The sequence below is a fragment of the Penaeus monodon genome, chromosome 37 (genome assembly GCF_015228065.2).
Source record: "Penaeus monodon isolate SGIC_2016 chromosome 37, NSTDA_Pmon_1, whole genome shotgun sequence".
NCBI lineage: Eukaryota > Metazoa > Arthropoda > Malacostraca > Decapoda > Penaeidae > Penaeus > Penaeus monodon.
In genome coordinates this window covers 3,557,408-3,569,907 of record NC_051422.1, presented here as the reverse complement: position 1 = coordinate 3,569,907, position 12,500 = coordinate 3,557,408, and the positions used below count along the sequence as shown (strand labels likewise).

General features: G+C 41.9%; 1 protein-coding gene across 1 annotated transcript in view; it reads left to right on the top strand.

The window, feature by feature from the left end:
• The window catches only part of LOC119596397 (DNA primase large subunit-like), a 6,359-nt gene extending 825 nt beyond the window's left edge, over positions 1–5,534 (top strand). Inside the window, exons 2-6 of the mRNA XM_037945620.1 lie at positions 15–134; positions 385–512; positions 1,290–1,561; positions 1,786–2,369; positions 3,913–5,534. Of these exons, the coding sequence (XP_037801548.1) occupies positions 45–134; positions 385–512; positions 1,290–1,561; positions 1,786–2,369; positions 3,913–4,566 (1,728 nt within the window). The 5' untranslated portion in view covers positions 15–44 and the 3' untranslated portion in view covers positions 4,567–5,534. The remainder of the gene's footprint in view (positions 1–14; positions 135–384; positions 513–1,289; positions 1,562–1,785; positions 2,370–3,912) is intronic.
• Positions 5,535–12,500: the final 6,966 nt, after the last annotated feature.

Here is a 12,500-nt window from a genome sequence, read left to right as displayed (position 1 = left end):
AATCTGTTTACCAGGTTTTCAGAGAATAATCACAAGGGAATGAAATGACATTTTATATCAAGCCACCACAAGGCACAGTTTCTCTCTACAAACTCTATGAAGAAGCTGAAGTCCGACTGCAGTATCTAGTTCAGGTATGCCTCTCATCACCATCATCCAATTTTCATTATCATCACCACCATCATTGTCATCGTCATCGTCACCATCACCATCATCATTATCATCACCATTAATTTACTCATTTACCTCCAAACGTAGGAGGCTGATAGCCCTGAAGTCAAGTTCAGCACCAGCCCTCATGTTCTATGAGTTTGATTTTGGGGAGTTTCTGCATTTCTAGTCGTTGTCAGTATTTTGATTAACTAATATGGATGCCTTTATCAGATAAACCAGCACTGGGGTGATGCAACTAAAATCAGCAGCATCCTCACCGACAACCCACGTTTAGCATCAAAGTCGGAGTGTCTCATTGAGGGATCACGCAAGGATCAGATCTCGCACTTCATTTTAAGGTGCCTCAAGACATAACATAAGTATACTAGTTTGAATTAAGATGCCTGTATTTCTCAGCAGTCTTAGATCAGTAAAGAGATGAAGTAATACCTCTTATCATATGCCTAATTGTGTATTTGTTGGATACATGAGTGTTGAAGAAATCAGGTATTCACTAGAAGTATATTTGCTTGTTTACATATATCTTATTTACATTTTCCCTTCTACCAGAAATGAGCCACGACCATTGAAATTGTTTTTCTTGGATTTTTTTTTTTTTTCATAAACTAACAAAGAATTATTACTTTCCATAAATATGGTACTTTTGTTTGTACTAACATTCAGATCAGTCTCCCAACTTCCAGTTCAGGATGTGTCTGACAGCTCACAGAAACTAATTTTAGAATTTTCTCTGTAGCAAAGACCTTTACTTTGGAACAGTCTGTTTTAGTCTGAGGTTATTGCTCTTCCCTGAAAAGGTAGTTGCATTCCTCCCTGAGCGAAAGTCACAAAAAGTAATTTTACCAATATTCTTTTTCATTTTTTTTTTTTTCTCCTTTATTTTTGTCTTTTGGCTTGAAATCATAGGCAACATCACTGTTGTAACTAAGACTAAATCCAATTTTCCCATTTCATTTATGGAGTGTTGACTTATGCCAGATACCTACTTTTTATTCTCCATTTATATTTATAAATGAATCTCCTATGAAATTGCTTATCTAATGTTTATCCATTATATGAAAGTTATATGAATGGTTATTAAAATACCTATATAAAAAAAAAATTATTACTTACAGATTTGTTTGTACTGAGAGCAGGCAGTTACAAGATTTTTTCACTGAAGCAGAAACCCAACTGTTTGAATATCGGCTAAAATGTGGTGGCGCTGAAACATTTGTCCGCTGTCTAACTGCATTAAAGCGACACATACAGCATTCTTTAAAGCACCAGAAATTGTCTTTGTCTCATGAAAAATGGTTGCAGGAACTGCTCAGAATTATAAGGCAGATTATTACTTCAGGGATGATACTTTGCAGTGAAAGACAGAACTGCAGTCACTGTCTTAGAGGTATGGCACTACCCGTTGTCTCTTTATAGATGGCTTCCTGTTAAACAATTTTTCATATTGGATATCTGGGATTCAGACTTTGCTATGTTAGTTATGAGAGTGATACAGTAATAATTCTCAATTTACTATGGATGTGTTCATTGTTGTTTTAACAATAATATACAGAAACATCATTATTATTCATATATATGCTGTCAGTTATGATTTTGTCCTTTATATTTCAGTCCCTTGGACAATGGTGCCCATTATGGTGAAGAATCACACAGTAGATATTATTAAGGGAGAAGCTGAGATTAAATGTCAACACTTGTTGCCTCTCCTGTGCTCTGTTTTTCATGGAACTTTGGAATTTGGAATAAAACAGCTGTCTCTCTATGGGGGTGATTTATTTGATGATAAAAGGCTGGAGTCAGTAAGGAGGAGTCTCTATAAAATATACAGAAAAATACAGAGTAATGGCTTAAGACTTCAAAAACTTACTCTAACTCACAGGGACATTGAAACAGAGGCTCCTTTCTTTCCCCTTTGCATGCAACAACTACACAGCATTTTATTGAGAAACAATCGCTTGAGACACCATGAAAGATTTAAGTACACCCTCTTTTTGAAAGATATAGGTTTGCCACTAACAGAGAATATACGCTTTTGGGAAGATTTTTACTCAAAGCCTCACTGTACATCTACAAGTGGCTGCACTCATTCTTGGGCTGGCAACGACAGAAAACGTTACGTGTACAGTGTCAAGCATTTGTATGGACTGGAAGGAGGCAGGAAGAACTATGCATCTCATTCATGTTCTTCTCTTCAAGTGAGTCAACTACTGATTTATCTTTTGATATTAATAGTGTCATTACTACTACTACTACTACTATTACTATTACTATTACTACTACTACTACTACTATTACTACTACTACTATTACTACTACTACTATTACTACTATTACTATTACTACTATTATTATTACTACTACTATTACTACTACTACTACTATTACTACTACTACTACTATTACTACTACTACTATTACTACTACTACCATTACTACTACTACTATTACTACTACTACAATTACTACTATTACTATTACAATTACTACTATTACTACTATTACTATTACTACTACTACTATTACTACTACTACTATTACTACTGCTACTATTACTACTACTACTATTACTACTACTACTACTACTACTGTTACTATTACTAGTATTATGATAATTCTGTTATCATTTATAAATTCTCCATTTCTTTTTGTATATTTCTTTGTATTTCATATATATTTTTATTTTATATTTGACTATTTAGTGAGAGACAACTAGAGAAAATGAAGTGTTGGTGATTAAAAACTAGTTATTCTTCACACAAAGAATGGGAAAAGACTGCCTACCTTTTGTAGCTGATGATTATGACTTAACTGTATTTACTCAGAATTCTAAGATTTTTAACATGAAGTTAGTGATGGAAAAAAGTAAATAGTTAACAAAATCATTGTATAAGACATTTAAGCATACCCTTTGCTTTGGCCAGAAAATCATATGTAATATACACAAGATATCTTAACTCCTACTATCCAGATTCAGCATGACAGAGTACTGTGCAAAATTGCTTAGTGGAGTGAGCAAATATATATAGGCAACTGTACTCACAATTACATTTCAGATGCACATGCACCCCTCCCACACACACACAATGTAATACCAAAAATTTTTCACCAATTATATCTAACTTTAATCGCTTACAAAGATGTTAATTTACATATAAGTTTATAAAGATCTGGAGACATAAAGAACCAGCTCCTTTTTATATGTGCATGTGTTCTGTGCTGTGCTGATTATAACCCCATGATGGTCATGGTAAGATCAGTTGTCCATGGGATAACTATTATTAGCAAATACAAAATTCAGAAACATTCAAAACAGATGTATTAATATATATGGCAACATTTATGGTTCTCTCAGTCCACGGAGAGGTGTGGCTTGACCTCAGTGATGACTTTACACAATTAAAACCATTATGCAAGTGCACAACTTTTGTATGTGCCATCTGGGATGCATAGTTCATGGGCCGCGTGGTGCAATGGTAGCAATCTCGTCTAGCAATCTTGCTGACCTGCATTCAAATCCCTCACCGCCAGTGGATGGTAACCCCAGCAATTCCTTGCACACAGAGGATAATTTAGAAGCAAAATGAAATAGACAGTATGTCACACCAAGAATATCCATTGTAACAAATGGAATCAAACAAAATTATGATTATTATTATTATTACTATTCAGGGATTAAGTGAGCTCAACACAGCCTGTTCAGAAATACAAATACAAACTCCATTTTTTCATTTCTTTCAGGCATGTCATCCTCAGCCAACTGAGGTGAGAGGCTGTCCATTCACTTCAACAAGTGCAGAGGAAGTTTCTACATTAATAAAGAAATTTGTCCCTCACAGTACAAATATTCTAGACAATGTAATGAAGGAGGTGGTATTAGGCAGACCAAGTGCTGCCTGCCAGTTAGTATTTGCCTTTCAAGTGTTCATACACAGACAGAGCAATCAATCTTGTGAAACTGAAACTTCCAGTATTGTGGCAGATAAATTTGTACCTGAAAGGGAAAACTTCTGTAATTCTTTGAACCTCAGTAATGAAAGAAAAGAATTACAGGATATTTCTATGCTTACAAATAAAGATCATGGAAGATGGAAACCAAAACTAAATTTATCAGGCTTTGGCAGTAAAGATTGCAGTAGAAATGGTGATGCAAGGGCTGTGATTAGATCAGAAAACATCAAATATGACTGCAAGGGTAAAGAAGACTGCAATTCTTGCCATAGTTTTAGGACAGCCACAAAAGCTAGGTCAGAACACCTCAGTGAAAGCAGTGGTATCATGTTGTGTGACATAGAAGATCTGTATAGTCTCCTGCCAGCCTGCAGTTTCACAAGACCTTCTCATTATTATTTGTCTGTGAAGCAGGAACAAGGTGTAATACACAGTAATAATTGAATTTGTAGGGAAAGAGGTGCTTGAGCTACTTCTGTTCTTTTTCTCATTTATTGATCATTTAGAATGCATTTACTTTTTATGGTGCATGTTGACCCAGGTTTCATGTGAACCAAAGGCTTTGTATACAGTATAGAGTTAGGCCTTTGTAGTTTTTTATGATGAATATTTAAAGATAAGTAGAGAGAGAAGGTAAACTTTTTTCATATTTAACTTTCTTTTAATACAGAGCTATCTTCCATCACTTAAAGATTTTTTTCTAGGATCTTGTGTGTGGAAGGTTAAATGACATATATTGCTCTGCATTTCAGTCCAATACAAATACTTTTAAATTAGATAGTCCCATAATAATATTTTACAAAAGGTTTGATGTATACATGTCTTCCGTACCAAAGTGTATCCCAGATTCTTAGGATCCTGAATTAAAAACCCTGTCACAGAACTATGCATCCGGGTCATAGGATTGAAACCCTTGTCTGTATTTGTTATCCTTCATATTATTGGTTTTATTCATTGTGATTTATTCATTTATTTATTTGTAATATGAAATAAAATATGCTTTCATGAAGATTTAAATTTCACTGTAATTGCTACAGTATCTATTATATTATGGCAAGGAATTCATTATACATGTTGGTTTTCTTTACATTTTTGAAAGTTTTTTTTGAAGATTAATAGCTTCTCCTAACCCTTGTAAAATGAAGTGTCTGTTACCGATCAAGAAAATTTATTTGTTAGCAGAAACTGAATGATAACTGATGAGGATGAGGATTGTTATATTCTATTACATTTAAAGCAGAATGTTCAGCGTTCTGTGATGCATTGAAGAGGGTTTGAGATTGTGGGACTCTGCCCTTTTTATAGTACAAAAAATATGTCAACTATATATAATTTCTAGTATTGCTCAATAATATATATTGGTATATTCATAATTGTTTATATTAATATAATACAGATTTATATTAACATAATATAGGTTTCATTATTTCTCCTTTGGCTTCTGCATGTGTAATATCTGTTTGTTACTGTCTTTTCCAAATTTTAATTAATTATAACAAGTATGAAAAAATATATTTAGACACAAGTCGTTTCTGCTATACCTTACAAAATTACATGCATTATTCTAAAACAAAAGTAAAATTACTTAGATACATAGGAATACCTCCTCAGGAGGATGTTATGATTGGTTATGAATCCTTCATGTAAATAGAGATCAGAAAATGAGCTTCTATGCCACCAGGTTTTCAGTGAGCCGGGAATATTATAAAACAAATTTTGAGCTTGTAGAAGAGAGAGAGAATGTAAGGAGAAAATTTTGTACATTTTTGACATATATTTAAATATGATAAATTTCTATAACTGCTGTATGCAAAATTGTCCCAGAAACACCAGTGGCTCACCCTAGGCCCTTCCAGCAGTGCCCCTCAACTCTTCCATTGACCTTCGACCCTTCAAAAGATGTCCTCTTGGTCCCTCAAGCGGTGCTCCCTCCGCCCTTCCAACAGCGCCCTTTTGTCCCTTCCAGTGGCATTCTCTTGACCCTTCCATTGCAGCCCCCCCCCTCCTTGCCAATAGCACCCCTCTGGCCTTTTCAGTGGCTCCCCTGAGGATGGATGACTCGGCGTGAAGTGAAGCACAAATGAATTTGGAATATGGCATTTCAGCCTTTTTCTCAATCTGGAATTCTCTAAAAGTTGGTTTCTACAGCCAGTGTTGTATAGCACTCATTTGTATTCTCAACATTCCTTTGATGCCCTAAACACGTGTGTGTGTGTGTGTGTGTGTGTGTGTGTGTGTGTGTGTGTGTGTGTGTGTGTGTGTGTGTGCGCGCGTGTGTGTGTGTGTGTGTGCACGTGCGTGCGTGCGTGTGTGTGTGTGTGTATGTGTGTGTGTGTGTGTGCGTGTGCACGCACGCGCGCGCGCACACGCACACACACCCACACACACACACACCCACACACACACACCACACACACACCCACACACACACACATATATATTGTATATAAAAAAAAATATATATATATATAAATATATATATATATATATATATATGAATGTATGTATGTCTATGTATATATTGCTACTCTTGCATACACACCGTATGGACACACATACGCATACCACACGCATACACATGCGCATTTCCGTGCATACACACTCACACTCGTGCACATACGATTGAACAGCGTCTGCATGAGCGCACATACGCACTCCATTATAATGAGCCCAGGCATTATAATGTGCATAAATTGTAGGCGTACAGAGGAAGGGTTGAGTTGGGTGATGTGGGAGAGGAGGATTTACGATGTTAGAATGGGTAAGGATGGGATTAGGGGTTAGAGGGAGTAAGAAAGGTGATTTTGTATCTGGCAGTTTTTCGGAGAGGTGTCGCACTCCCTAGCGGTTGCTTAGCCTACCGGCCGAGCGCATCCACGGGTTGCGGGGTCAGCGTCAGGCACTTGCCTGAGGTGCCATCGCTTGAATTACGCTTTGTGAATGTTTATCTGGCGGGTCTTCTGTCGGGTGGCTGATTATATCTGTCGCTTTATGGTAACCATATTTAAACCTACCTGGTTTTTGTGATGTACTGTTCTTGCATACTGGCGGTTTGGCTGTTCCTTAGCAAATCTAACTGAGGGGAAACTGTGGTACGTGCGATTTGGCTGTTACTCGGCGACCGGTGAGGCTTGTCATTTTCTAATGATTTCGTAATTTGGTATTTTTTCTGGTGGGGGTGTGACTGTTTTTTTCCGATGATTCTATCTATTGTGGCACTCACTGAGCATTGAGACATGACCTTATTTAGCACGGTAATGGAACCTAGCATTCCTAGTTGGCACTTTCTAGCATCCCTATTAATTTAAAAGGTCTAGTATGCATGGTCCAATATTGAATTTTGCATGGTTATGAGACGTGTATATGTGTGCAAATACCGGTGTATACATATATATGTGGGTGAGCTCATAAAGTATGTGCTCATACGCGTCAGCATACGTATAGCTAGCTATATTTGTATGGTATGTATTGTCATGAGTAGGTGTATAGGATGTGTTCGCATATGTCTATACATGGGTATGCATGTGCATATGTGTAGTTGTGTATAATGTAGGAGTATGTATGCATATCATATGCATGGGAGCATACGTAAAGGTGTATGCTTGCGCGTGCATGTGCAAGAAAATGAACATATGCGTGGTACTTGGGTCATTTGCAGGTGAACAGCTGTGTCTACACTGGGCGTACATACCCATAAATAAAATCAGTGTATAAAACACTCCCACCCAGCAAGTAAGGCGGGCTGTGGGTCCCGCTGGGAGGGCAAATGTCGGGGTGCAGGATTGGAGCGAGAGTTACTCGTCCCGCCTGCGCCCCGGCAGGCGCCAATCCACCATGAAGCTTGTGGAGGAAAGCCCTCGGGAACCCCACAGGTGGATAGGCGGTCCCACAGCCTGCCGACCCCCTTTATCTGGGGCTGTGTTGGTGGGGGCAACAGAGGTGGCGTGCACCCGGAGTGACCACCCGGGTTTAACCTCAGCGTGCTTTCCGGGTAGGCGCTTGGAAAAATCCGTCCTTGCGGCAGGATGAGTGTTACCTCTACTATCGCGGGAATTGAAGCGACTGGGAGTTGAGGGGGCTGCCCTCTCAGAGGTGAGAAGACCTGGTAGCGGCACGATCAGTGTGGGTGGTTACACCTACTACTGGTCGGGCCGCGCGATGGTCACCCCCTCCAGGGTTAGCCATAGCCATCTCCAGTCGACTTCAGACTGCGGTAGTCGAGGTGACACCCTTTTGATGACGTATCATGGCATTGAACTGAAGCTGCTTTGGCTTCATGTCTATTATTGCTGTATACCCCTCCTACCGATGTACATAAAACCGATGTGAAAAAGGCGTTCTACGCCAAAACTCGCATCTTGGCAGACATTGCCCCCGCAGACATTCGCATTGTTCTGGGCGACTTCAATGCGGTATCCGGCTGTGACCGAGCTGGCTACGAGATGTCTGTCGGCCCCCATGGCTCGGGAGCTGATCCCAGCACGAGAATAGCCTCCTTTTCCGGGACTTTTTGCTAGGTCCCAGAAAATGGGGGATCTCTGGCTCCTGGTACCAGCGCTCCAACTCGCATCGCTGGACTTGGTACAGCGATACGGGTACAGTGGCCCAAAGGGGATCGACCACATTCTTGTCAGCACGCGATGGGGGATCCTCCGAAATGGGAGGGGTTTTCCGAGTGCTGAGTTCTGTGGCACAGACCAAAGGCTGGTTGGGGCTACACTGCGGGTCCACTTCAAAAATCCCCGTCCCTCCAGTGGCCACCCTAAGTGTTTCACTTGGGCAGACTAAGGAGGGGGAGTTGCCCTGGGTTTTGCCACGGCAGTCTCTGACCGATTCTCAGAAACCACAACCTTGACGGATCCAGTTGCTCTGTGGGAGTCCTTCAAGCGCATAACACTCGAAGCAGCTCAGGAGTCCATTGGGGTACGCCCAAGGACAAGGCAGAAAACCATCTCCCTTGAACATTAGAGGGCCCCTGAAGCGTGTCGCAAGGCCGGCTGAAAGGGATCAAGTCTTGCGTCGTTCCATGGTGCGTAGGGCTCGGACACTGCTGAGAAGGACAAGGGAAAATTCATCAGAATCTTGCTGAGGGGTCGAAGGCCATTTCTTGGTAAATGACCTTCGCCCTGCCTACCCAAACCCTGAAAAACTGAACCCTAAGCCCTCCTCACAGATGACTGCAGTCCATCACGGATGGACGGGTCATCTCAGATCATGTTGGGTTCGTGACGTTGGGCTATTTTTTTGAACAGTTGTACCAGGTGGATCCTCCAACAGTTACTTGGATGCAAGCGATGTCTCATGCCTGTGACGGACCCACCCATCAGCGAGGACCTCCTACCCTAACAAGGTTAGGCTGGCGATTTTCCCAAACTGAAGAGTGGAAGCTGCAGGCATATGTGATATCCCTGCTGAACCCGCTAAAGGCTTGGGGGTGAACCTATGGCTCGGGGCCTGCATACAGTCCTGACTGCCATTTGGCAGTCTGGTACCATTCCCCCTGACCTGCTGAGGGGGGTGGTCATCCCCCTTTTGGAAGGGGGAAAAGGGGGTCGATGGGACTGTAGCAACTACCGTGGCATTACACTGCTCAGCATACCACAAGGGTTTTCGCTCACTTCTTCTGAAACGGATCCGCAACCACCTACTGAGCACCAAGACCGGGGCAGTCTGGATTTACTCCTGGCAAGTCCCCCAAAAAGACCGTATACTAGCGCTCGGGTATTGTGGAACGCCGTCGTGGTTTGGTCGTGGGTGCTTGCAGCCTCATCGACCTCAAAAAGGGGTTTGCTCGGTGCATCGGGGAAACGCTATGGGGGGATCCTGAGGCTCAGGGGAATTCCGACACAGATTATTTGGGCCCGACAGCAAGCCCCTATACTGGGACTGAAAATGCTGTAAAGTGTGGGGGGTATGTCAACTTCTTCCCTGTTAATTCAGGGGTGAGGGAGGCTGTGTCCTTGCACCCACACTTTTTAACACTTGTATGGACTGGATAATGGCAAGCTACTAGCCAAAGTCGTGCGGAGCAACACTAGGGAATATTAAAGGGCTCAGACCTTGACTTTGCCGACGATGTTGCCATCCTATCTGAGTCCTTGGAGTCACTTTTGGCGGCTCTTGATGCATTTAGCAATGAGGCGAAACCCCTAGGCTTAGAGGTCTCCTGGACCAAGACCAAGATTTTAGGACTTTGGGGGCCTGTTAGGGACCCGTTCAGTCGTCCATGCTTGCGGCGAGGACGTTGAAGTCACAGAAAGTTTTACATACCTTGGTAGCGTAGCCCATATCTCTGGTTGTCAGACCCGGAATCCTAGACGGATTGGGCTGGCAACAGGAGCCAGAACTCGATCAACAAGAGCGTTTGGAGATGTCGGTACCTATGCAGAAGGACCAAGCTGCGTGTTCAAGGCCTTGATACTTCCAGTTTTTGCTCTATGGAAGCGAAACCCGACGCTATCCAGTGCCTTGGGGGTCTCGCCCTTGATGCCTTTTGTAAAAATCCCCTTTGCCGGATCATGGGTCCCGTTGGCAGGACCACGTGTCCAACCGCGGTTACACCGTGAGACTGGGTGGGACCTGTTACTTGCATAATCCGGGATCGCCAACTCAGGCTATATGGCCACCTAGCTCGCCTCCCTATGGACGACCCCCGCCCACCAGGGTTTTCTCTCTGCGAGACAACCCTGGGTGAGGAGACCTGTGGGACGTCCTAAGAGATCATGGCTTGGGCAGCTCGACGAAACCTGTTTTTGAGGAACTAGAGATGGGCCGTGTGCCTGCCTGGAGACTCGCCTCGAGGGATCCCGTGGCTGGAAGCGAAGGGTGGATGCGGCCATGCGCCCCCGTCGGCGTTAGCCCCTTGATGATGATGATGATGATAAAACATAATCACATATATATACGCTTCTGATAACCAAGCCCATGCTCACGGGAGTATACCCTGGCGTAGCGAGCAAGCCGTGCGTAGCTACACATAGTCCACACTAGACAGGGCCAACCCTGCTGGAGGGGCTTATCAGTGGCACTCCGGCTAAACTACTCTCCCTTCTACCAAGATACACCTAAGCCTGTAGGTGGGAGGTAACTCGGCTGCCTACCTCACAGTCAAAAAACCATGACTGCACAAACAGAGCAACGGCCCTCATTCCCCGGAGGCGAAGGAGCCCCTGGTTACGGCGGCGATCAGCAGGACCGCTCCAGAGCAGAGGGTGCTAAGAATCCCCCGTCAACAACAGGCCGCCCCACGTAGATGAATCTTTGCACATATAATATAAAGACAATGAGAACTGAATCCGACTTACTAGCATTACTTGAGGAACTTTCTTTCATCAAATGGGATATTGTAGGACTCTGTGAGGTTAGAAGACTAGGCGAAGAGCAGAAGATACTAAATGATGGACACGTGCTCTATTGGAGAGGTAAACCCCAGGGTAGCAAGCAGGAATTAGGGGTAGGCTCCTTGGTTCACAAACGTTTAGAAAAGAATATCATGGAATTCTATAGTATAAGCGAAAGTGGCTTCAGTAACAATAAAACTAAACAATAGGTACAACTTAAAGATTGTTCAAGTCTATGCTCCAACCTGCAGCCACAGTGATGAAGAAATAGAGAGCTTCTATGAAGATGTTCATTTAGCCAACGAGAGAGTAAAAACCCATTTCACAATAATAATGGAAGATTTTAATGTCAAAATAGGTAAAAAGACAGCAGGAGTAAGGGTAATAGGGAATCATGGAATAGGTACTAGGAATGAGAGGGGACAAATGCTAGTCGATTTTGTGGAGGCTCGATCACTCAAAATCATGAATACATTCTTCGAAAAAAGACTAGAGCGGAGGTGGACATGGAAGTCGCCATCTGGCATCAAAAACAAAGTTGACTTCATAATTTCAAATAGGCGCTACTTCATATACTTCTTATCAAAATAGAAAGTAAATGTTGGCAGCGATCATAGAATGGTCAGAGGCCAAATTAAGTTACACCTCAGAAGGGAAAGGAGTAAACTCGTATGAAAACCGCAGCCAAATTTAGCTAACTTAAAGACCAGAGCGACAGACTTTAACCTTAACATACAAAACAGATATTCACTTCTCAGCGACGAAGATCTCAACATTGACCAAATCAACAAACAGTTCAATGACATAATAAATGAAGCTGCACTAGAAGTAGGCGGTAAGAACGCCAAGCAAAACTCCAGCAAGTTCTCGGTAGAAACTAAAGAGCTTATGCAAAAACGTAGGGTCATAAAAATATCGTCAATCAGGGACAAAATAGAATTAGCCGAACTAACAAAGACTATAAATAAAAAGAAGAAGTAAGATGTACGGAAATTCAATACTCATATAATAAATGCAACAGTGATCTCTGTTACTAGC